This window comes from Typopeltis vanoorti, chromosome 13 (assembly GCF_054136105.1).
Source record: "Typopeltis vanoorti isolate ZY-2024b chromosome 13, IOZ_Tvanoo_1.0, whole genome shotgun sequence".
Lineage (NCBI taxonomy): Eukaryota > Metazoa > Arthropoda > Arachnida > Uropygi > Thelyphonidae > Typopeltis > Typopeltis vanoorti.
In genome coordinates, this window is record NC_143561.1 from 18,986,241 (window position 1) to 19,013,965 (window position 27,725).

General features: G+C 34.3%; 1 protein-coding gene across 1 annotated transcript in view; it reads right to left on the reverse strand.

The window, feature by feature from the left end:
• Positions 1 to 940: 940 nt before the first annotated feature.
• The window catches only part of LOC150099969 (uncharacterized), a 31,155-nt gene continuing 4,370 nt past the window's right edge, over positions 941 to 27,725 (reverse strand). Inside the window, exon 2 of the mRNA XM_090402720.1 lies at positions 941 to 2,115. Coding sequence (XP_090258846.1) covers positions 1,866 to 2,115 — 250 coding nt within the window. The 3' untranslated portion in view covers positions 941 to 1,865. The remainder of the gene's footprint in view (positions 2,116 to 27,725) is intronic.

The window sequence follows — 27,725 nt, forward strand, 5'->3', positions numbered from 1 at the left end:
AGATTTGTTACTATTCAATATTAAAATTCCCTGGCAGTCAGAAACAAATTACCTGGGTGTAATTCTCGACAAAAAAGCTATCTTTCAATCAACACACGAAGTCTGCATGCACAAAGGCATCTAAAGCCATAGCACAGATCTATCCGCTAATTAATAGAAATAGCAAGCTCAGCAACAGAATCAAATTGCAGCTATACCAGTTGACGATTCGTCCTATAATCACCTATGCCTCTCCGGCCTGGAGCCACACCTCTAATGCTAACATCATCAAAATACAGCGAGTGCAGAACAAGTGCCTGAGAATGATTTTGAATGCCCCGTGGTATGTTAGAAACACTCAACTCCACAGAGACACAAATATTCCCTATATCTTCTCTTTTCTACGATCCTTAGCCACCAAGGTTTTCCTAAAGACGTCCACACATCCCAACGATTTGGTTCAACAAGCTACAGCATACGATCCAACGGACATATTCAAATACAGAAGACCAAAAGCTATATTGGCCTCCTTTAGTGATGCATAATCTCCATGCCCAATCAGGGCGAGCATTCTGCTCATAAATTTTACCTTCACTGCAACCACAACAGATAGCGGGGAATATGAAAAGCATCTTGCTTCACCCCTAAAGACATAAATGTCAATTGTCAATTGAGTCAGAACCGTAACTTCAAAGCAAATAGTCGTGACATAAAAAATTGTTGTTTAATTCATTCAGAAATACTACGTATGCTCATGGAACAAATGTTTTAAAACTAAAACTAAAACTTTAAGTAAATATAAAAATAAAAAAACTCATTCCAAAGATAATTTTTGTTCATAATAAATTTTTGATAGCTTACAAATTATTCTATTTACACTATTATTATTCTATGGTTCATTGCAAAATAAAAATAAAGAAACAAGTGCATTCACCATTAACATTGTGAGGGAAAAAATAGATCAGTATTCATCAGGAATTTTTATTTCCATATCTTCATGAATATCAGTCACGTAAGATAATCTTAGCAGGAGAATTTCACATTTCTATAAACAGTGATATTTCAATAAAAAGAATAATCAAAATATATGTAAGTAGATAAAAAAAAATACAGAAGAGTTTGATGCTGATATCTCATATGAACACTGTAAACTACGATCGATCCAATGAATTGAGTACGCCTGTCAATTTACTGCATTGAAGCTAATCCCTTCAAAATATACTTGCATTAGATGCAAACAAAAGTATTTAACATACTTACCTTCGGATACAAATAAAAGTCTCTGACTTAGTTTTATATTGCACAAATTTCTAGGGAGCAAAACTACAAAACAAAACCATAGGTATAATAAAACCTGACTGTTCATATTCAGCTGCGAGTCACTATCGTCTGCTAATAAGTACGTATTTCTACCAAAATATAAATGAATATTTTAAATAAAAGTGGAGATCTAATATTGTGGATTTCATTTCTTCTAATTTTAAGCAGTAGTCGTGATTTAATGATGTATATTATGTTTATCTTCAAACAACTTTTTTTTTCTTTTTCTTTTTTTTTTTTTTTTTTGTAATTCGACATTGCATTTCCAGCTGTTATTAAATCGTTAATTAACTAAGGCTATGCACAGAGCATTGACTGAGAACATGGTCTTACTAACTTATTATTAACACAATGCTTTGATAATTACGAAAAATTTTTAATACACAAAATAATATTAATTAAATAATTTTTTCTCAAATGATGGATTATTAAACTCTGTTTCTTTTTTAAAAAATAAACAAACCAAACTAATTCGAATATACTGTAAACGCGAACCGCAGCCGGTAAACAAGACATCGACTCATATTTATTTTTAAAATAGCGCTCCCTAATACAATTAGATGTCTTCAGTTGGAAAGATTGCATTCCTCATCGTCGTCGTATTCACACGAAGACGAATTGTTTGAGATATTCGTGGAATTACCAAGGTTAACCCGTGACATACTTTGGCGCATGCGTCTCATTTCGTTATAGATTTCCATAATACGGCGTCTTATGTCATCCGAAAGGAAAGACGAATTGGCAGTTGGATACGTATCGATTCCCAAATGGTGAAGAATCTGAGCTTGTATCATCATCACTCTTTCCTGTTTCTTTCTGTAAAATAAATAAATAAATAAATAATAAAAATGAATGGATAAAAATTCAGTTAAAGTTTTTAAAAAGAAGAAAAAATATACAGTGCTCAAAATAATTAGGGGATATTTTGGTTTTCTTGTAATTTATAAAATTATAAAAATAATTTACAAATGTAACACATTTATTTTAAAATATTCTTAATATACAACAGTGTAGAACACGCAACTGCGTACAAAATCATGTTAAGACTTGTCGAAACGTGTCTTAGACATACAAGCATGTGAGGGGTATAAAAGCGTGGCTTTTGCGCTTACTTCCACAATGCATAATTGTCACTTCAATTGTAAACTTCTGTCACCTACCACCCATTATTTTGTTAAAAATAGCAGATCAATATGATATTCCGGAATCCATGGCTTGAAGAGCCATTGATCGATTAGAAGCTGGACAAACGCAGCAAGTTGTCGCTCAAGTGTGTCGTGTAACTCATAGCATGATTTCACGACTTTGGAATCCCTTTCTGGAGACGGGAAATGTTTGCCGAAGACAAGGTCAAGGTCGCCCATCACCAACAACTCCAACAGACGATCAGTATTTGTTATTCCTTGCCAGAAGAAATCGAACACTTAACGCAACACAACTTCGAAGCAAACTTGCCGCAGCAACATGGAAGCTGGTATCGACACAGGCGGCACGAAATCGTATTCATGACATAGGTGTATATGCTTGAAGACCAATGATTTGCATTCCACTTACTGAAAATCACAAAAGAGCCCGAAGAATTGGGGCACAGGAACACCGCAATTGGTCAAATGAGGATTGGACTCGTGTACTTTTTATTGACGAGTCCAGGTTAAGTCTGCAAACCAGATAAACGACGTACTTGATATGGCGTGAAAGTGCAACAAGAAATAATCTACAGTTTGTTCGTGAAAGACCCCAACATCAAGGTGAGAGTTTGATGGTACAGGCTGGAATAAGTATAGGTGGCTATACTGATCTCTATTTTATCAGAAACGGTTCCTTAAGAGCCCAAGGGTATCGCGATGAGATTTTGGAACCTATAGTTCGTCCATATGCTGCTGTAATTGGCCAAGAATTCATTTTTATGGATGACAATGCTCGTTCACAAAGCAAATTTGGTACAAGGGTGGGTTGAGGAAGAAGGTATTGAACGAATGGACCGTAATCCAATCGAACATGCCTGGGATGCTTTAGGGAGGCGCGTTTCTGCTCGACTGGTGCCACCACGATCACTTTAAGAGCACGAAATTGCTCTCGCAGAAGAGCGGGGAAACATCCCTCAAGAACCGTTTGATCATCTTATCCAGTCCATGCACAATTTAGCAAGAACCAAAATCTCGCAATTTTAGGAACTCCTAAGGCACATTTTTAGCGAGCGAATAATTTTCGCAAAGATCTGCAATTAATTGGTCATCACATTCAACCAATCAGAGCTAGCTGGCCATGACGGCTTGTAACGGCCTTCATCAGGTGACATTATAAAAGAAAGAAAAAAAATACACTAAACACTGAAGGCTAAAAAAACTATGAACAACATAGAGAGTTCTCTCTATACATAATTAGCATGAAAACGTTGTAGTTGTATTTAAAGCTGTTCTTTCGTTTGTTGCATTGTTGGGAGAGTGCGTGCTCGCAGCATCACGTGAACGCCAGTACATGATTACAGCTGAATGACAATCTGGGAGGTTGTAGCTCAAGTTATTATTTAGATGAACAGGATTGAAGATGATTTCTCTAGGTTCCACGATTGTTCTCTCTAGTTCATCATTGCAACGGAAGATGTTAGTAGATTTTTCTCTGCAGACTTTGTGACTTTGGTTTTCATCATTAGGATTAGCCGAGAAAAGGATATGACTTGATAATGCACTGGCTCGCTGTCTCTTGTAAGTAATGTCCCTCATGTGTTCTTCCATACGCAATTCGACAGATTTGTCTGTCTGCCCAAAATAAGGAATATCACAATCACACAATATTTTATATACACCAGGGTATTTGAGTTGACGATGACAAGGTTTTGGGTGGCTAATTAAGGAACGGATCTTTGGAAGTGGAGTGAACAAGGTTCTGATATTGTATTTTCTTAGAACTTTTGCTAATTTATGTGAAACTGTGAAACATTACTTACAAGATATATATATATATATGTTTAAATCCCTTCGCGACTTATGTATGAGACTGGCTAAATCATCCTCAGTTGAAATATCCCTATCGTCCTAAACAGTATTCAAATTCAGGTCTTTCCAATAAAGTGCATCGTTACTACTCAATTAGCTATAAAAGGACCCCGAAATCCTCTCTAAATGAAAATTCAATTATGTAATATTTATGTAAAGTGAATATTGTAGAATAAACTATCATTAGATACTAATTTCTAATGATATTTTCAAGTATAGGCAACTCTGTTATCATGTGGTTTTGGCGTTTGCTTTTATAGCTCTCGATCAATTCTAATCGTCCCCTAGAGGAACGTTTCTTTTTTGAAGACGGTTCCGAGTTAGTCGATCTTTTGCACGGCAGATAGGGTCCTCTCACTCCGAAAATTCAAAAAAATCGACATTCGTGACAGAGAGAGAAGGATAAACAATAGTATGCGTCTATAAATAATAATTTGGTTTTATATATCCTATTTCATTTTTGTGAAAAGGAAGAACGATCATAATAAAAAATGAACATCCTTAGTAGGTTTCTTAAACTGTTTATTCAGCACATAAGATAATACTTCTCCTATCAGTGATGATAGATTAAAGAAGTAATTGCGAAACCCCAGTACTTTATATTTACATTAAACTTGAGAATTACTGGAAAAAACAGCACACTCTGCAGAAATGTAAACGTTAGGTCATTAGGAAAGGTTACACGAATAAGAAAGTCGAGTGCTGTGTACGCAGAACATTTGGGAGAAAGAAACTATGTGAAAAGAGATTTGATTAAAAAAGAAATCGGGAGATCTTGTGGATCAAAGGAAGCAGGATTCTAGTTAATGTTAAGTGAATGCAAACTATCTCTTTAAATATGTATAAATATCTGCTTAGGTCAGGAGGTGTTTATAGTTCAGAAACTTGTCAGACATGACGATCTAGGCATATGCAAAACATATATAGGCATAATGACAAAGAAGAAATTTCCAATCACATATTCTTATTATAAATAAGATTTTATAATGCTTCCTTTCACACAATTGCATTCAGCATTTCTAGAAAAGCAGAGCTTAAGAAGCCCAAACATAGGAGTGGTTAGATCTATTATTGTGATAGATATTTAACAAGTGGCGGCTTGTACATAAACACTGCGACACTGCAGCATCCCTAAGGAAAAAACGAAAAAATTAAATTTTGTTTGTGCTTATAAATAATAACAATTTACAACATTATATAAATGCAATACAGCATGTTAAAGGTTACGGCTTATGTTTCGACATTGATTGAATAGTTTATAATTGGAATTGGAAGTGTCGGAATTATCACGTTCGGCCAGTTTCGGCTAGATTTGCCGATATTCGTTTGCACTTGCCACTGCACGTAACAAGTGATTCCGACACTGCTTGTTGAGCAGTGTCACTACAGATAAATTATATGCTTACGCGTTATTTCTGTGTACGCAGCTTTTATTATTGGTGTGTGTTCGTGGTGAGGGTGAAATATTTTTGGTAAATCTTATTTTATTCTGTTAAAATAGCATATATTTATTTATTTATTATAAATACAAGGCTGAATTATGACGAGTGTCACTGTTGAAAATATGAAAAGGATTATATTTTCTCAGTTATCGTTACATGAAAAAATAGAAATAAAAAATAAAGCTCTTCCTACTCCAGATATCATTATTAGTCAGAAAGGAATAAATAAAAAAAAATATATATATATATCAGGTCTTTTAAAAGTGGGTGGTATCAAAAAATTAAAAGTCTAAAATTTAATTTTTAAAATTAAAAATTAAATAATTAAATCAATTTTGAATATGTAAATTTACTTATTAATAAATTGGTTACTGATTAGGAAAAATGAATTATTTTTCTTATTTTGTATATGCAGCACTTAAAATTTTCACCAGCAACCACTGTATTTAACATTATAAAACTTCAAAACAGTGCTATGTTTTACAATGTACATACATGAAAAACTAAAGGTTTTTCATGTGTATACATGACAAACCTTCTTAGAAATCCTTTTATTAAAGCAAGACTATTTTTGTTCAACAGTCTGCTGATTTTAGCAAATGAGATCAGAAGGTCCAAAAGAATACAGGATAGATAAACAGTATGCGTTAGAAGGCTCATTGCAGCATCACAGATTACATTTTCTATAATAATCCAAAGCCTGTGTAGCTCAGTGGATGTGGCGTTTGCACACCACGGCGCTTGACCGCACGAAGGAAGATTTGGTTTCGAGTGTAGTCGGCGACTAGAGGAAATTTTTCTAAGCCTTTTTTTTCGACCTGTTCCCGAGTTAGTCGATCTCTGGCACGGACAAACGGGTTTTTTCTCCCGGAAACTCAAGAAAATCAACCGTAGAACCCACATTATTTCAGACATTAAATACGAGTGTTAGGGTTAGGGACCACGAGATGGCGGCAACTGTAGAGCAATTTCTCTTCACTGCGTGCAGCTTAATTAGTGATAGCCTTGGGCCAGCTATCTCTGATTGGGTACCAGTGGAGATTGAACTGCCCACTCAGCCTCCAAAAAGTTAGATAGGGCTAAAAACGGCCTCGCCTACTCCCTGTATATATGGGAATAAAAAGGCGTTAGTTGATTTTTTTTTTTTTTTAAATAATAATCCAATCCATGACACGTTAGAAAAACACACTATTTATTAGTACCGGAGAGATCACGATTAGGTAATCTGGGAACCTTGTTGAACAAAATAAGGTACTTTAAGCTACTTCAAGTCTCCAGTAAGCACAGTGATGGTCACATTGAACGGTGAAAATCATCTCCACCTACAACGAACTGTATTCTAGTAAACTCATGGTCATAAATATTACTGATCAGATCTGTGAAGGTTATAGTAGAGTCCTGCCACAGAAGCCAAATGTTGAAAGAATAGACGAATCTCTCTACTTATTATCTGTTTATTAATTCATTCATACAATAAGTCCAGACTAACACCCGATGGAAGTCTGAATCTCAAACTGCCCTGCTCGTAGTATGGTTTTTGACTGACGGCTTTCATGCTGATAAAGTAACTCATAACTACTTTCCTTTTTCGTGTTAGACTCAATGGCCCTATCACGGCCAAGTAACTTGGAGTCTTAGAAAAGTGCTTACCGTTTTTTTAGGGCAGATTTTTCCCCCCTGCTGGGTCTGTAAATTATGTGTGTTTTGGCCAGCTTGTCTATTTTGAGAGAAGAAAATCCCGAGTTTCCCTGAGGAAAACTTCTGCCACCTCCGTGAGATTAGTTAACAAGTTCAGTTGAAAAGCTCTGATAAAGGCTTCCTAGATTGGGTTCGCACTCAGATGTTTCAAAAAGGACATCATCGATAGCAGAAGTGATAATAAGATTATGTGGCAATTATTTGACATGCAGCTGTAGGCTAATGCCTACTCTCAGCAATGTAAATGCATGAGGAATTTGTATAATATTTTAATAGTCAACCAAACTGTTTTAATGCTGATAATCAATTTTCGTATATTTTCGGTATGGTAAATTTTTTTTAAAAATTCTATTCAGACCAACAATCGAAATTTTATTAGTAATCATAAAAATAAACCGAACAAATCCTATTATTCTTTTTATTTGAGAAATAAAAAGCATAATAGGAGCAAAGTGGAGCACTTTTAAACCATTTGGATATCTGGAGAGCAACAACAGGTCTCCACCCTTTGCAGTACCGAAAGTTGAGTCCATAGCTCTGATTTTTAGACATCGGAGAGCGTATAGAAGACAACTCCGTCATCTCACGATCCTAAATCCTAACACTCGCATTATTGTTTGTAATAGTACGAATTCTACAGTCAATTTTTCTGAGATGGGGGATAAAAAAAATCTAGTTTCGGAATAAAAAATTGCAATGTGCATGTAGATAATTATTGATAACTAACTCGGTAACCGTTGATAAAGTTCCTCTAGTCAGTAACTAATATTTAACCAAGTCCGATCTTTTTCGGCGTTTAGCATTGTCTTACAAGAAAGACTGCCAGAAGGTTGCGAAGGCGCCCCATTGATTAATAAGTGTAGTTAATTGCACAGTTAAGAAAACCAAGCTTTTGTAGTATTAGCGTAATTGTAATGGATATTTTACGCACATTTTATTTATGCATAATACATATTTTATAAAAAAACATTTATCACATTTTGTAATAAATAATTTTATTGTAATTTTCTAATAAATTTTGTTATGAAATAATTTTATTACATTTATGAAGTATTACCCACATTTTATAATTGTGTAATATTTTATTATCGCCTTAATGAATTTTGTATTTTTGTGTTTTGTAGGATTTATGTATGATTTTTTCAACTGAAGATGAATGCGCTAGTATTAAACGGAGGTAGAAAGGATTTTCCATTCGGAAACTCTGATTTTCATGCTGCAAAACAGGCAAACCAGCCGGAGAACACACAAAGTCATCATACATAATACACCTCTCTCATAGCATTAATTGCTTTACAGTAATATTCCAACCAACACATCTCGGTCAAAAGTTATGCTTCGTATATTTTCAGATGTTATAACACTGGCACAGTAGTGACACTGACATCCAGAAACTATTAAAATAACACGCAATATATTTTCTATATCAGAGAAGTTTCAGAAACTTGAGAAAATTGGTGCAGTATATAGGCAAGGCTAGGAGAGATGGTATAACCTCCATCTGTTCAGAAATCCATTCTGAACAGATGGAGGTTATACCATTGAGGAATGCTTCATAAGGAGAGGCTGTTTTAGAGAGCAAAGGTAGATAGAACAAAAGAGGAGTGGGAGAAGCAGATTCATGGGATCAGCAGCCGGACTGTAAATAGATGTTAGACTTCTGCTGCTGCTTGTGTTAGGGTAGCTATAGCAAAAGAGGAGGAGGAGGAGGAGAAATAATGGATAACACTTCTGGGTGTGTGTGAGAGAGAGAGAGAGAGAGAGAGAGAGAGAGAGAGAGAGAGAGAGAGAGAGAGAGAGAGAGGCATTATTGCGTTTTGGTAGCAGTGAGTATGAGTGTCTTCATCCTATCGAAGGACGATATGGAGATATCAGTGTTTAGAGAACTGATATCAATACCATCACTAATTGCTGTAGTAGAGATCTTGAAGGTTGAGATGTTTGAACACCGCCAAGTTTGTCAAATGAACAGAAAGAATGAGTAATTAGTTAAATAAGTAAGATATAAATCTTTATATATATATATATATATATATATATATATATATCTCTTCTGTAGTCAGGTAATCGCAAGGTGCCGAAATTTTCTGATACCAGAGAAGTCAACCACAAGCATATTGCAGCTAGCTCATCAAAATCTCCAACTTCTTTTTCGATTTGAAAAAAAAAAAGTGAAACAGTTGCAAGAAAATTATCAACACATTAAAAAGTGATTTAGAAAGGGCCAAAAGCAGAAAACTTGTATGGTATCGAAATGACAGGTATGCTATCTAGTCTCATGTCAATCTTACCGGCGGTAAGTTTTAGCTTACCGGCCACTGAATTATAAACTTTTATATAATTCCATGTTGGACCTATAGGCATGTGACTGCAAATACCTATCCTCTTCAATTCTCTGCGCATAGTTCGGCAAGTATGGGTCGGGAACCACCTTCATTAAATGCTTCAGTAAACTGCTGAACACAGGAAGATCTGTTTGTTCGTACAAGTCTTCTCAGACGACAATCTCGTTCCTGACAGACTGTCTTAGGACTACAGTTAGACCTCGTAGACAAGCAATGTGGGTTATTTTTACACTGATTAAACACCCGTGATATCTCACCTTTTCACAAACCAGTCACCTCTGCTGTTTTCAAAATCGGGATTACAGCCAGACCGGCACTTACAATAATCCCTTTATCGAACTCCAAAAAAAAAAAAAAAATACTTTGTTTTTCTTGTTGTGAACACACTATTGACGATTACTGACTAGCAGCGTTCTTACACAGTTGCCGATGATGCGTGTGACCAGTATTTTGCATACACGCTGCGTAAGTGACGTTTACGTACATATGCATGAAGGTTTCTAATTCAATGACCGGTATGTGTATTAAATAAATGACGTTCAATGTCTCTTTGAAGTTTTTTTTTTTTTTTGGCCAGAAAGAAAATATAAGGCTCTTGTCAAGGCAGCTGTTTAAGAATGCTGTTGGTCAGTAATTCTTTCGTGCTCCACTGGTATCTCTCCTCTAACTTAGAAATTAATCAATATTCGATCATTCTTAAGAAAGAAAACAAATTTTTACTTTCAAATTAGCACTCAGGGTTTCTTGTTTCAATTTCACTACTTTAGAAATCTTTCTAAAGTAATGAAAAAAAAAAAAAAACTAACAGTCAGCTTCTAAACTATAATATTTATTTCACCAGCGGCTGAATCCATACTAACTATTCGATATTTGCAAGATCTCCTGGGGAACTAATTTCATTCACCTTTGAACAACTGCCATGGCCATGGAAAGATTTGGATGGCCTATTAAAAATCTTGTATCATATGATCCGTCTTCTGACTTCTGCAACTGGGTTGCCAGCTTTCTCTCTAGAGGTCTAATACGTGTGATGGTAGACGGATCATTATCCTCAAACTTTGCAACTAATACTGGTGTTTGACAAGGCTCTATTCTTTCATCTGTTCTCTTCCTTCTATGTATATATATATCAATGAACTTCTCTAGTTGACTGCAATTCCAATACAGTTTTGCTGATGCAGTATACTACAATCCTATTTCGCATTTGCAATACATATTACCGTCAAAACTTCCAGAATATTAACTGATACAGTCCTAAATTTTGATCTCCCATCTATTCTTCTGTGTGGGTTGACATCAGTGCTAGTAAAACTTAACCCTGTCTTACTTCTCGGTTTTAAAAAATAACTTTTTCCCCCCATTCTTACTTTTAACAATACTCAAATCTCTGAACAAGATAATACCTGTAAACTCCAAACTTTCTTGTCATAAACATTTTAAAAATCTCTCCTCAGCATCTACGAAATTAAGTCTACTCTTTGCTTCACGAAAATTTAGGAAACTATTGAATACCGTTCTCACATTTGAGATGGGGAACTACGATTTTCCTAAAAATACTCGATTCGCTACAGTAGAAGAGCGCATTATGTTAATTAACAGTCCACTCTCCTTCATACAAGCTTTGTTTCTGCTGCTTGCATTTTATACCAATATATCAATTATCACTCTTCATCAGACTTGACATTGGTAGTTCGCCATTCTTCAATAAGTTGCTTAAAATATTCAGAAACTGTTCAACGCTCCTTCGTAGTTCAACTTCAAACTTGTCTAAAATTAACAGCTTTCTTTTTTTTTCCCTCAGCTTTCTGCCATCCACAGCACTGATTGTACATTGTACTATACGCTGAATAACTTTTTTTATATAAATTTATAACGTACAAGGTGCTTTGAGGTATTTTTTTTATCACTGAGATTCAAATGCTCATATGGGTCATTAGTGTTGAGATATCAGCACAAGAGTTCTAAGTGCTTTATGTAATAGATGATATTTATTTCCAGATGTGAGATACCCATCTTACTGATGGAAGACTGAAGTGGCTTGAAAATGTTTCATGTTTAGTCTATCTATAGAGCGGAATTCTCAGATTATTAACCAAGGTACTAAATGCTGTAGTCCTCCCCCCATTCGTGGATGGATGGGATTGACATAAAAAATGAAATATTTCAATAAATTTAAACTATTCAGTCTACAGTCTTAAGGCCCAGAAAAAAACGAACAAATATGAAATTAGAATCTCAATAATGAAATTGACCATATGAAGTGACCCCAATCATCAGCCTCACTATTCAAGGTCGTATTTTAAATGCACGGCTCGTTTACTCTGTTAGGCAACAGGTTATAAGAGTCTTGCATTAACATCTATTTAGCATCTTTGAAGGTTAAATGATATGATGATGACTTTGCTCTAATGGTCAGCTGGGGAGGCCAGGGCGCGGGGGGGAATAGTGATAAGAAATCAACGTAATATATGTAAAATATAATAACATGTATTTATTCGATACTTGATCACTTATAAGTTGCGTGTGGCAATCAAAAATCAAGTCCCTTTAAGTGTATTCATTTGATAATTTTGCATCTATCTTCAACAGTTTATTTAACACAAGTACTTAAAATTCAGGAAATATTGCAGAATGAATTGCCATAATGCTACAAAATTGTACAGTTATGAAATATGTGCTATGTGCTTCTGTATCTACAGGACTACGAAATATATAAACTGGCAGATAGTTACAGGAAGAAACTTTTATGATTATTCTATAGCAGCAGCATGCAAATTTTAGATTAATTGAAATCTGATCAGTATGTCTTTGCACTCTATCATACTATGTTGACGTTCAAATACGTTGCATGATAGGCAATGCGATATAACAATCAGATGGACTGTGGCTAGAAATTAAGAAAAATGTATTCTAACAGCTAACTAAAATTATTTAATTAAAGCATTGAACTGTTAGAATTACAGCCGAAATTTAGGCTATGAACACCAATATATTATGTATATTAACTCTATGTCCATGTATTTTCACGAACTGTTTTTTTTTTTTTTTTGCTGAAATGTCCCTATAAAAGTTCTTTGCATCACAAACGGCTCAGAACTTGGGTTTTTAACCGAATCGCAAATATTGCTATATCCTAGCAATACGCTACTGAGACAACCGATTAAAGTCATACTAATTTCCAGAATAGATACTATTTTGTAAATCTCTCTCTCTCTCTCTCTCCCTCTCCAGCTTTGACAGTCAGCTAAAAGGCATTCCATACTAGTTTGAGAGTTGTATGATTTTATATGATGTGATTTTGGAACTACAGACAAACTCTATAGCCATTCTTTGTTGTTTATTTCCTTCATCGTTATTTTATAAGTGCAACTGTGAAAAATATAGAGGAATAAGTCTCCTAAATACTTCTTGTAAGTTACATGCACAAATATTAACTTCAAAAGTAAACTATGTCTAGAAGATAAACTTTGTGAAGATTAAATTGTCTTATGAAAAGGACGATTTTTGACCCAGCTTTTACATTAAAAATCTTAATGGAGAATCATTGAAGCATTATGAATTCAACATAGAAACGCCCATAGTATTTGTGGATTACCAGAAAGCTTTTGACAGAGGAACAAACTGTGGACCGTACTCAATAATCTTAACATTACAAATCAGATTCTTGCAGCAATACCTAACATGTATCAAAGCAACCAAAACTATAAGAATCAATGAAAAGTCAGAGAATGGAAATCAATAAACAGCGGAGTCCGTCAAAGATGCCCAATGTCGCCACTTGTCTTTAATATCTATATAAATGAAATAGTGAAGAAATGAAAGAAAAAAAAATAAAACCAGCATTTAAACTGGATAGTGGAACTATACTTAATACCCTTTTGTTTGCAGATGACCAGATAATCGTAGTAGGAAGTGAAGATGAACTCCAGAGATCAATACACTCCTAAAACATAATTGCTGAAGAATTTGGAATGCAATGCAAATATCACCAGAAAAAACAAAAATTATAGCTTTTGAAAGAATATCTCCAGTTAGAAGTAAAATCATAATTGAAAATAAAATTTTAGAACAAATTAACTACTTCAAATACCTTGGATGTGCTGTATGATATACAAAAGAAGCTGACATTGATATCAAAATTTCAAACTTTCTAAAGATAAACAAGGATAGGAAAGCTAAATAAAATTTGGAATAGTAATAAAATAAGTAAAGAGCTGAAACTAAAAATATACAACTCAATGATACTGTCTGTGGTCCTCTACTGATCTGAAAGTTGGATAACAAAGAAAAAAGAAGAAATAATATTACAGACGTTTGAATCCAAATGCTTACGAAAAATAAACCAAACAAAATGGAAAAAACAAAAGAAAAAGACCAATCAAATAGTGAAGAATGAACTAAATTACAAATAACTAATATTAGACAAATTAAATAAAAAGAGATTAAAATAGCATGGGCATGTAAACAAAATGAATCAGAGATTACCATATATCACCTTACAAGGACAAAAAGCCACCAAATGGACAAGGGGCAGACCAAGGATAAGCTGGATCTTAATATTAAGAAAGTTGCTAAGATCAAGAGCCTTCAAGATCTCTCAAGAAAGACTTTATTAAGAAAAGAGTGAAGAAGATGGATTCATGAAGTACTCAACCTGTCTTGAAGAAAGAGAATCAATCATCATCATCAACTATTTTTCATTGTGAAAAAATATCTAGTATATTTCTGATAGAGACAGTTACATCTCACAGCAGTCAAAGTCTTCATATCACTATATCTAAATATTATGATATGTTATTCAAATCTTTTCAACTGAAGATGAATTAGCTAGTTTCTTACAGTACTGGCACGGTTTTTCCTTTCCGGAAACTGTTTTTTCGTCCCGCAACAAGACAAACGAGTCAAGAAAACACAAGCGATTTACATACAATATAAATTTAGGCATAGGACTAACTACCTTATCCTAAATTATGGTGATGAAAGCCAATCTTGGCAGACGTAAATCCTTTTTGGCAGATGTAAACATACAGCGAATTATTATTATTATTATTATTATTATTATTATTATTATTATAACAACATGTTACTTAATCATAAAATAAATCATAAATTCATTACCATGCGTTTACAAACTTGCAGTGGGCGCAGTTTTAAAGAAAGCAAGTCAAAAATAACACCTACTTCAGTTCCAGGAAAACGGTATGAGACCCTCATAGTCAGTTGTCTGCAAGTACGTGTCAAACACCTACTTCAAAAAATCTGCATGAGAGACGATTATAGAGAATCGAATGCAAGTAGATGTCAGAAAAACATAACTCAGAATCTGCACAACACTCTGAGCGACCCTTATAAAAAGTCGTCTGCTTTTGCATTCCTTCTTCTCCAAACTTGAATACCAAAAGATATTGACCATAGCAAAACGGCATCTCTTTTCATCATTCGACGCCCATAAATTCATTAACCCATTTTAAAAGTTAATGCAACACAAATTCTCTCTACTCCCTCTGGGATGAGTTACTTAACGACTTTCAATTAATAAACAAAGGGCAAGAGGATTAGTTCCAGACTAAGTCATTAATCAATATCACGAAGTAGCGATTAAAATCACCTGTATCCAGTGGTGAGCTATAACGGGCTCGCGCGAGCCCTTTGTTAAATTTTCTCAAATTTGAGAGTCCCTTGTTCTTCTTGTTTAATAATCTTGTAGAACTAGAAAATACCACCGTAGAACGTATACATACTACTATAATTGCTACTTTAAATTCATGTGGATTTTCTTATAAGTATATAAAAAATCATCTCATTGCATTTTGTTCTGCTGGAGCTAGTGTAATGATAGGAAACAAATCAGGTGTTGCAATCAAACTTCTACAAAAATTTCCCAACGTTGTGATTTGGCATTGCGCTCATCGTTTGCACTTAGCATTAGACGATTCGATAAAAAACATTAAAGAAATAAACTATTTTGAAATATTTATGGATAAATTATATGCTTTTTATCATCAATCACCAAAAAATCAACGAGAATTAATTAACTGCGATTGCAAAAGACCTTGGTATCGAAATTTTAAAGATCGGCCGTGTGTTTGGAACAACGATGGGCACCTTGCAGTTTAAGAACGGCTCTTGCTGTGTGGAGAAATTACCCAGGCTTTATGCAAGCATTTTGCATCGAACGATGAATATAAGGGCTTTTTAAACCTACTTCTCAATTTGGAATTTTTAAAAGATCTAACATTAATGATTATTATCCTGCAAAAATTATCATATCTGTCAGAAGCTCTACAAAGTCACAATATAAGTATTATAAGTGCTAAGTCAGGCCTTTTTTTTTTTTTTTTTTTTTTTGCTCGACGATGCGAGCCCTTTGTTAAAATTTCCATAGCTCACCACTGCTTGTATCCAAGGATTGCTCAAATTCGTGAGCCTATCGAGCAGGGAAAAACACTTTTTTTTATCTTCTTGTAATTGTAGTTATTACCGTCCATTTTTTAAAAAATTGCTTGGTAAAGTTTCCACAAACTCTTGAATATTAAGTTTCATCAAAACTGTCATCCGTTTTCGAATTCTTTTATGCCAAGAACAGAAAATAGACACGACTGGGGTAATAGGCGTTCGCTTGTAACATCTTTAAATATATCAGAAAGTTCATCAGGATTTTAACGAGTTCGCTAGTAATTTATTTTTGAAACTTGGTTTTCTTAAGACCAATTACAAAAATAGCAAAATTATTTTCCTGGAAAACTTTAATGTTAATAACCTAAACTTACTTCTTTTCCCTAATTCCTCTGATCAATTTGGAAGGAATGTTAAGTATTTTCTGATAATAAAATACAAATTGTCCATCTACCTACCACAATAATGAATAATCCTCGTCCATTTCCTCACGTTGGATCTTTTCTTAGTCAGCTATCTTTCCGAATATGCTATAAATATTCTCTCTCTTTTTATGTGACTCAAACCTTGTCCATATTTCCTTTCAAATGAAATATTCTTCACCTAGCCATTCTCGGCTGGCACTATAAGTGGTATAAAATGGGATGGCCTCTGTAAATTTTACTCCTACTTTTCATGATCTCATTATTTTTTCTGCTCTTTTTGTAGAAATGCCTTCTCTGATGGACTTAATGGAACAATCTTTGAGAGAATCAAGGTATTCATTTCTCCATCTCCATTCTACCTTAAGTCTCTGAGCGGTGAATCTCAAGTTACGTGAAGGTTTTTTTAAGACTTCTTTGTAGAAATGGCAGTCGAACCTTCTGATGAGGCTGACCTAGGCATAAATATTCTCTTCCAATTCTTCTGTAGAAGAGATCAAGGTACGATATTTCCTACTATAGCAATGACGGTTCGCTGCATCCCTACTCTTATATTTTGACAGAAACACATCAGTATCCTTTAAAACTCGGATACCAACTAATCCCCAGATGCAGATTATATTACTCCAACTGTGTTCAAAACGTACGCTTCAGAATTAATTCTTATACTTTCAGTGGCATCTATCTAACATGAAAGCAAATACGTATTCAACCAATACCAAAAATTGGAGAGAAAAGTCATCCATCAAAACTGTTTTCTTTTCCTCACCTGAATTGAAACTTACAAGAGAATGTTATCAATAGCCAGGGTCTTTACTTCCTGGAGACCTACCAATTATTAGTGATCGCCAATATGGATTATAGGCTAGAATACGTAATACACTAGAATTTCTAGCACTCTTGTTCCGTAGCCAATCTCCTAACTAACCTCACTCCCCTTTGCACACAAACTATGGGAAAGCTTTCAGAAATTCCTGTGCGGTAGCATTGACATTTTTAAGGTATTCGATCGGGACTGGCATAAAAGTCTACTTACCATCTTATGGTCTGTCTTCTACCCTTTGCAACTGAATCGAAATTTCCTTTCTAGTGTATTACGTATCAAGGTTTATGGTATTCTTGCTTTATATTTCTCCATCAGTGCTACATTCTCAGTGTTCTATATTTTCGCCCAAACTTTCCTCTTATACATAAAGGTCTATGTTTTACTAACCTCAAATCTTATCCATGGTTTTAGCTAGGAGCGAATACACACCGTTCCTCTTTTTCATTTGAAAAACCTTGCAATGGTCAAATGATTCAAGCCTCAAGATCTTCCATAATAAGCATAACCAACACTGATCTTCTTGGCATTCTGCATTCGTTGGGGCAAGGACAACTTTGTTAACGTCATTGTCACCAAAACAGTTCTGTCTTAATCCTCCCATGAAAAAAAAAAAGAAAGTTAACTTAATTTCTCCAACGTTTAGATAATACTCCTATCTTTCGCTACCATATTTTTTTTTAGGGGGGGGGGTATTTGTGCACACCTCTAGCTTTTGTTAGCACAACACATCAATTCTATAATTTTTTTTAGACAGCAAATTAGTTTCTTGCGAAATTCCTACCGTTGTTTAAGTCGTTTAAGTCCTAAATTTTCCCAATCTTAGAACCTGTTCTCACATATTCTGTTCACTAAAAACTTCTCGCATATGCTTGATGCTATCCATAAAAGAGAGAGAGAGAGTCATCTCTCTCTCTCTCTCTCTCTCTCTCTCTCTCTCCCTCTCACACACACTAATCACTTATAGACAGTCGCTGCCCTTTTCTATTGGTATTTGCAGGCGTGCTGAACTACCTGACTGACAATCACTCCTCCAGTTTCTTTTAAGGAACTACAAACACCAGCTGGTGCTGATCGTACACAGCTTCGCACTGATAAATCTTTATTTCCTTATTTATTCTTACCCACTTTGGTTCTACAACCCCTTGAAGCGTGATTAATATTGTAAAAAATGCATTGTGTTCATTTTAGAGTTAAAATTGGATTATTTGTAACTTTCAGAACTTACTTCGCCTTAGTTGGGAACAGTTCGTAAGAGATAACGTTGAGTTATCTCTTACGAATGCCTATTTGTAAGAGACAGCTCCTTTATTATAGAATAATATATTGGTCGTAGATTGATATAAGCATATTTGTTATATTCGAAGAAATATTTCAATCAGCGAAAAGTATTTATTTATTTATTTACTTTTTGACAAACGTTTGGTATTGCTAAGATGAGGTTAAAAAAAAAAGTAACTGTTATTCCATTCCTCTAGTTAAGCCCTCCTCACATCCTTATCACACACATGCAGGCTCGCAGCTGACTACTAGCCTGTCTGGTGTTTGGATGATTTTCAAATAATTTTTCAATGTTTCGCTGAAAGATAGATATTTTGTCAAACAGTAGCATGCGAAATAACAAGTGTTTTGAAAGCTCACAAGTCAGACACTTTCTTTTGGTTGCTTATTTGTATCGGTCAGTGGATTAAGTGCTTTTAAAATACTTTAACACTTTCATTGCTAAGCTGAAAATTGGAATTTCATGTGGTGGCCAAATTTTTTTAATTTTTATATTTAGTTAGAGACGTCCACGCGATAACGCGTGATCGGCCGTTTAGTGGGAACTCGCATCGCGTGATCGCGCGATATCGTTCATTGCCAAGCTGAAAATTGGAATTTCGTGTGGTGGCCAACTTTTTTTTCTTTTTTTATTTAGTTAACGACGTCCAGGCGATAACGCGTGATCGGCCGTCTGGTGAGGGCTCGCATCGCGCGATATCGCGTGTTTGGCAATGAACATGTTAACCCAGTGAAAACTATTATGAAACAGTTGAATGAGACTAATTATTCATTCACTAGGCTTGGTGAATTTTATTTTTAAGGGAGCAAAAAGAAAAATGAAGATAATAGAAGAGGTTTTTAAGCTTCTCCAGGTATGCATTTGTTGCAATATCAATCTACACAGTCATTAAGAAAGAAATATTAATAACTTTAGCGGCATCTTAGTTGGCTTTTGTGTCGAGTGTAGAGAGACTAATAGATTCCAGAAAATCTGAATATTTGCGTTTCAAGGAGCTAAATACTGTTGCTATACTATTTCTGGTGGTTCTAATAGGCAATGACAAAAATCTTTTTGTCAGAAATTTTACATAATAAATAAATTATTCCTGTTGCTTTTCTTTTTGGCGGATGGTGGTAGTAAGGTATATTTCTCTTTACTAAATCTGGAAGGATACGATGAATAAGGCTAAAATAAGTGACTGCCGCTAAAGTGACCCTATATTTAAAACAGCTTAAACTTTTTTTTTGTTGTTGTTGTTAACTCTCTTTGAGACCTATAGGCCGTTTTATAAAATTAGCACTTGTGTCAAAACACCGGCTAGTGGTGTTAAATAAGCTAAACTAATTTAAACATTTCAGAATCCAATATTTTTGAAAGAAAATATTTCACGATACCTGTACACGTGCTTATTATTTTGATCATTTGTGCACTCATTTACTTCGAATATCCTAAAAAAAAAAAATGAAGATTCCAGATGGGGCACTTAAATCAAGAACGGCTGGTAAAATAAGAGGTACACAGAAAATTGGATTCTTCCCATTTGCGTCAGCATTTCTCCTAGAAAAGTACCAGCAACCGTCTAGACAGTAATATGAACTGCTTGTTTTCGTCTTAAGGAACAAATGCTTTATTCCATTTAGAGGTAACAGAAGCAGTATTCAAAACAACACAAACATTATTTTCGGTTGTGAATGTTTTAGAGGAATGTATGCTTCATTTATTTCTTTTTTATTTGTTAATGCAGTTTACTATTGGAGTGATATAATACATACATAATAACATCGAATTTTTGCATAAACAAGCAGACGAAAATGACAACTACTGTGAAGATAAGCAGTGAAATTTCATAACTACTGCAGAATAATTATTCAGAACTATGAATTCAGCTTGTGATCGCACTACCTTTTACTGGATGGCATATAAGTCCAGTCCCATAACAATTACAATGATTATGAAAATGGGATAATCACTTCAAATAATTTTACGAATAACAGGAGTTAATATTTGGAAATTAGTAAGTAAACAATTATAATAAAAAAATCTTACTATCAATGAATTTTAGCCAGATTGGATACGCAAACTGGAAAATAGTATACTAGAACAATCAAATATCCGATATATGAAGTATGTAAAGGTGGCGCATGAAGTTCTTGAAAATTCAAGCGCTTAAAAATTGTTTCAACTCTTAAAATTTCTTTCAAATATTTTATAATACTTCAAATGATGAAAGTGCTTAACTCTTCAAAAATTACTACTTAATTCTGAAGATATTCCATTTGAAACACTTTGCTTTTTTTTAAATTATTTCAGTAAATTAAATATTCAAGATGTTACTTCAAATAATTTTATATTAATGTTAGATTTAGGCCTTTACGTTATTAATTGATGATCAGTAAGTAAATAACTGCATAATAATTTTTTTCTATCAGTATGCAAAATGGTAAAATATGTCTATATATAAATATCTAATAGGCATTGCATTTAATCAGTCTCAGTTCGGTTTTAATTGCGATTATGTATATCAGTCCTTTATTTATTCGACATTTATATAATAAGCGTTTATAATTAATTTATTGTTCAACATTTAAATGAAGCGTTTAATATAATGCCAATAGGTGGCGATAATTACATATATATTAAACTAATATGTCATGATGTTTGTAAAAGTTGTGTTATCAATGATTTTGCTGTTGTAACAAGTGAGCGATTATGTGAAATAATTTAAAACTGAAAATAACTACTTTTAATACCTAATACTGTATATATTTAGTTCTATAGTTTTAAGGTTCAACGCGAGATTTTTAGTCTGTATGTGAGTTTTTTTGTATCAGAAAATACGAATTTGGATTTTCAGTTTTTAAGAATTGAATTTTCAAGCAGTAACAGCAAGTATGATAAGTATGATGTAAGGCTGATAATATTTAAATAATATGTTCTAATTTGCACTTGAATAATCTCTAATGCAAATATATCAACTTGAAGTATTATGCTTTGTATTTAATTGCATGTCATATAAACATATATTGCATTAAAATTTCACATTAACGGAATTTGTGTTCACGAAAAAGATTATAAATATTTTTATCCCTTTAAAATGTATCATGCATGTGTTATTCAGTATTGTTACTAATAATTTAAATGTATCATTATTTATTTAGCGTATGGCATAATAAAGACACATATATTAATAGCTTATGGATTAAACTTGGAGCTATTTTAGTTAACATATAGAATAAGTCCTCTAATGCAGCGCTTCCCAAACCGTAGGCCGCGGCCCCCTTGGGGGCCGTAAGTTTTGTTGAGGAGATGTGTGTGTGCGCTCGCGCTCGTAAAATAATGAAAACAAATTTAAAATGTTTTAAGACTAAGTAGTTTTTTTTTAATCTTAAAAGAAACGTATTTAATTTTTATTATTTATTGTTTCTTTTTTGTTATTTTGTATATTTTAATGGAAAAAATTAAACATTGGTGTTGGTTCCCAAATTTTGCTTCCTGCATATTTCGGCGCTTAATGAATATTAGTAAATATATGCTTATTCATATAAGTTTCATTTCTATTGATAAGAAGCAAAATACAAATGCAAAATGCAAAATTTTGAATATAAATTGTATTGAATATAAATTCAATAAATATAATAATAATATATGTCTGTATAGCGGTTTTTTTGCGATGGGGGGCGTGAAATATTTTTATTTTTTCAAAGGGGGCCTTTGCATCCATAAATTTGGGAAGCACTGCCTCATTTCCCTAAGCGATTGGATGGCACCTTAACCCTAACTTTTTGAAATTCGGCACCTGCCTCTCGCCATTGTTCGGGTTGAATGGTCTTGGCGTTGTAGATGAATAGTATTTTATGTGTGTGCGCGCCCGCCAGCGAACGCACGATTTTTCAGATTTTAGCCCTGAAGTTAGTGAAACCCAAATGAAAAAGATTTTAGCCCTGAAGTTAGTGAAACCCAAATGAAAAAGATTTTAGCCCTGAAGTTAGTGAAACCCAAATAAAAAAGATTTTAGCCCTGAAGTCAGTGAAACCCAAATGAAAAGTAAACTTCTAAACCTTTACCCTCAGCATATTCAGAGTATTTCAAATACTTAAGTAAATACAAAATATCAAACGTACGGATACATACACTAAGCATCGATTATTGTTTTAAAAATTATTTCAAATACTAAATGCAAAAATGTCAAGTATTAAGTACGTACATAATACTTGATTTATGTGGGGGGGGGTGAACAGTTCTGATAGATACCTAGAACAAAAAATGATATTAAAGCAATTGATATAACCACAAGAAATAACGCATATCTTAAAACTCTTTAACTCCCATGTTTCATCAAATTGTAATAATTTTTCTTTTTTTTTTCTTTTTTTTTTTTTAGGATATGCAGTATAAGAAGACATGTCAGACACCCTAATTCCTTCATGGTAATTAAATATCACAACTTTTCAGCACACCCTGGTAATATTCGACTTCAAACGCATTTCAGATGGTAATGGTAACTAAAAATAATGATGTTTGAAGCATTGTTATTTTTATAACTATTATAAGATATGACAAGCAGAAGAAAGAATGACCGAAGTAGAATGATTTTGAAGAATGCAGACGGTATGGAAGAAACTGAAGTAAGAGACCTAATCGAATTATTGAGTAATCATTTTGCAAGCGTGTATCATCCAGGTGATGATATTACAGTTATAGATATGATAGGGATTAATGTTGAAGGAGAGATAGAGGAAGCAGAGGTACATAGGATATTACAGAATCCGGATGTCAATACAGCTATGAGTTTGAACGGGATATCATATTAGGAGAATGCGATGGAGAATTTGTAGTTCCTATGACTATTTTATAGATTGTTTAATCTGGGTCTCAGCTCGGGTAGAGTAACAAAGGAATGGAAGGAGGTAAAAATAGTTCCATTGCATAAAGGTGGTTCCATGACCGAAGTAGCTAATTATATAACAATTAGCATTTCAAGAGTAGTAGTCAAAATATTGGAGAAGTTGGTTAAAGACAAAATTCAGGAATGGGATAATGTATGGGGGGGGAAGCATGGCTTTGTGAAGGTTTTATATATATCATGTTTCAGTAACTTACTTTCTATAATAGGGTGACAGCTGAGTTGGGTAAAGGTAGTGTCTACGTGGTCATACTGTTGGACTTCGCAAAGGCGTTTGATAAGATACCACATGGAATCCTGATGTATGAATTACATCAAATGGATATGGACATGAAGCTGGTGATGTTGATAAGGGATTGGGTGATGGAGAAATACCATAGAGTAGTCTATGCAGATACACAGTCCTGTAGAAGGCCTCTGTCTAGTGGCATGCTACAGGGGTCTGTACTTGGGCCACTACTATTTAATGTGTTTATAAATGATATAAGAAATGATCTGAGGGGAAATATTCAGTTGTTTGCAGATGATGCAAAATTAGGTAGAGCAATAGTCAATAAAGATGATGTTGATATTTTACAGGGTGATTTAAATAGACTGGTAGTGTATTTGTGGGCAAAGAAGAATGGATGCCAATTTAATGTGACAAAGTATAAGGCTTTATGCATTTCGGAGTGAAAATATTATCATCTGTGTACCATATTGATGGAATTGTACTCCAAGAACTTGGTGAACTCAGGGATGTTAGGGGTATGTTGGTGGATAGGGAGTTGAAATTCAGAGAGCATATGGCAAAAATGGCTAAGAATGTTATTATTCCACTTTATAAGACCTAATCTGGATTACCGCGCACAGATCTGGTCGTTTGGGTTTCTTGGAGATGTGGATAAGGTAGGGAGGATTCAGAGGTGAGTAATTAAGATGGTAGCAGGACTATGTGATACTCCATACTTGGAGAGAAAGAAAGAGAGAGAGAGAGAGAGAGAGAGAGAGAGAGAGAGAGATTGAAGATTTGTAGGTTACTGAAGCTGGTTGATCAGTGGATAAGGGGGGGGTATAATATAGACATATAAGTTGCTTAGGGAGGGGTTATAGGATTGATATATTTCGATATGAACGAAATATTTCGGTACATGAATAATGTGAGGAAAACCAGAAGTCATCCATGGAAATTGAGTAAGTGTGCTTAGTAATGGAGAGGACGAGATTTTTTGCTTGGAGAGTGGTGAATAAGTGGAATAGATTGCCAGAGTCTGTTGTGTATGTGTGTGCTTTGTCGGTGAACGATTTCAAGAAAAACAAACATATACAGATATTATGCAGGTATTAATAATTATTGATTAATGTTTTTGAAATGGACCTTCTACAATGATTTTACAGACTCCATGGAGATGTCTGTATAATACTACCAATAATGATAATAATACCACTGTACCATGCATCATATTCAAAATAAAAAAATCTATTAATCGATTCCGTCAACATAAATATTAGGCTCCTTCAAATTTTTATCACCAGTTCTTATAGGATAAAATGCAATTATTTTCATGCCGAGCAGATCAGATATACCTCACTGAATACATAGCTATTCAAGTATTGGGTTTAATGTGGCAAACTTCTGAAACTCACACCAGTTTGTTATTAAGTAAAGAGTTTTAGCCCTTTTTTTTTGGGGGGGGGGGGTATTTCTGAACCTATTATAACAAAAATATCCTTTAAAGATTTTTTTCGGCTTCAACTTCCTTAAAATGAATTTTTTTCCATTTTGATAAACACTATATTATATTGAAAGAGTTGGTTAATAGATGGTATTTTTCAAAATGAAAAATTTACCATTTTAAGGTAGTTGAAGCAGAAGTTATATTTTTGTTTTAATCCTTTACCCAAGAGCAAGCAAACAAAAATGCGTTCGTCATTTGTTAACTCAAAAGCCTTTATATTACAAGTACCCTAGTCATAAAGATACTTCGACAGATTTTCTTTGCTCACACTTGGATAAAAGATTGAAACAAAAAAATATCATTTGTTTAAGTTAAGGGATATTACATCCCATATCGTTTCTTAGCCGAATGAAGCCTTTGGATCTTCATATATCTAATAAAAAAATATCATTTTCTGTCAAGTATAAGTTCATTAATTGTCGATGACTCATAGGAATAGAACTTCAGTAATGGTTTATAATCAGTTGGACATATTTGTCACCCAGGAAAAAAAATAAAATAAAATAAACCAGTTTTTCAGGTTTATTTGCGTAGTTGTCATTCTTAAATGCGAATGTACCATACATGAACAAATATTAGGATTCAATGAGAATTTAACGAGACTAGTGATTTGGAGTAGAGGGTGGCTAATGGATAGATATCAAAGAGTGGTTTATGGTGGAGCGGAGTCCAGTAGAAGGCAGGTGACTAGTGTTGTGCCTCGGGGCTCAGTGCTTGGTCCTCTGTTATTTAATTTGTACATCAATGATATTGGGAATAGTTTGAAAGGAGATATCCACTTGTTTGCTGATGATGCAAAACTGGGAAGAGCGATAGTTAATTCAGATGATGTGGATATCTTACAGGATGACTTAAACAGGCTGGTGGTTTGGGCAAAACTAAATGGCTGCCAGTTTAATGTGGCCAAGTGTAAGGTGATGCACTTCGGAAGGATGAGATCACATGCTGTTTACTATATTGATGGAACTGAACTGCAGGAGGTTGATGAGGTTAGGGACTTGGGAGTTATTGTGGACAGAGAACTTAAGTTTCGGCATATTGCAAAGGTTGCCAAAACTTCACATCAGATTACATGGTTATTGAGGAACACACTGACAAGCGGGGATAAGGAAGTGGTTGTCCCACTTTATAAAGCATTAATAAGACCTCATTTGGACTATTGTGCACAGATCTGGTCACCTGGATTTCTTGGTGATGTGGAAGTGGTGGAGAGGATTCAGAGGCGGGTTACGAAAATTGTTACAGGCCTGTGGGATGTCTCCTACGAGGATAGATTGAAGGTCTGTGGGCTTCGAAAATTAGTTGATAGACGTATGAGAGGAGATATGATAGAGGCATATAAGTTATTAAAAGAGTTTTATAGGATTGATACTGATAACCTTATAACAGATATCGGCCATATAACAGATACTGTACAGTATTTGGGTCTTTAAAATATTACTGAAAGAGTAATATTTTAACTTTAGTGTTTTAAATATTTTAAGCTTTTGTCAAAGATTTGAAATCCTATGCTTTTTCTTCCTACCCTGCCTTCCTCTGCTGCCTTGTGCTGGAAAGTTGCACAACAGCAGAGGCAGTTCTAGCAGGAACGAGGATAAAGTGATTCAGTTTTATATAGTGGTGGTGGTAACGAAGGATAACAAGATCAGAGAAAAAAAAGCCACTCTCTTTAATATAGTAAAATCAAACATGTTGACAATAATCAATAAAGAAAGCAATCAGCATGCTCGCGCAAAAGTATCAAATGGTAGCACGATTATCAGGACAATCCATTAAGCAATTCAAACGATTTTAATGTGCTTCATGTTCAATTGATGGATTGAGTGGCAGCACATCTTTGTTTTTTCTCTTCACCAATACTCAAAGATGTGGTATTCAAAAACTATTTTGAATGTTGTGTTTGTTTGATCTATGACTCTGAATTAAAAAAACAAACAAACATGCAATATAAGATTAAGGATGATATGTGTTGTGTATGCTTATTGAAGAGATGATGCATGGAAACATGAGGCAGAATCTGAAGGTGAGATGGATTCCGGTGAGTGAAGAACAGAATTGTGGATTCAAGATGTTGAAGAGGATGTTGAGAAGCGAGTCTCAGAGAGTGCAAAGTGAGGTTTAGAGATATGAAAAATGATTTGTGGAGATTGGAAGAGAAAGAATGAAATCAGTAGAGATTGGAAGAGAAAGAATGAAATCAGTAGAGATGGATAGCCAAGGGAGAACGAGACAGGAAGAGAAACAAAAGATAGGACACTTAAGAAAATAATATTCGGGGATTCGATGATTTGCGATATATGGCAGAAATGTATTAAAGAATATTTACTGGGAGGTGCTTTGGAATGTGTAATTCGTGCTCTAAAACGCAGTGAGAATGTAGGTGAAATGATCAACCCGAGATGCAGTGTAAATTGTAGCA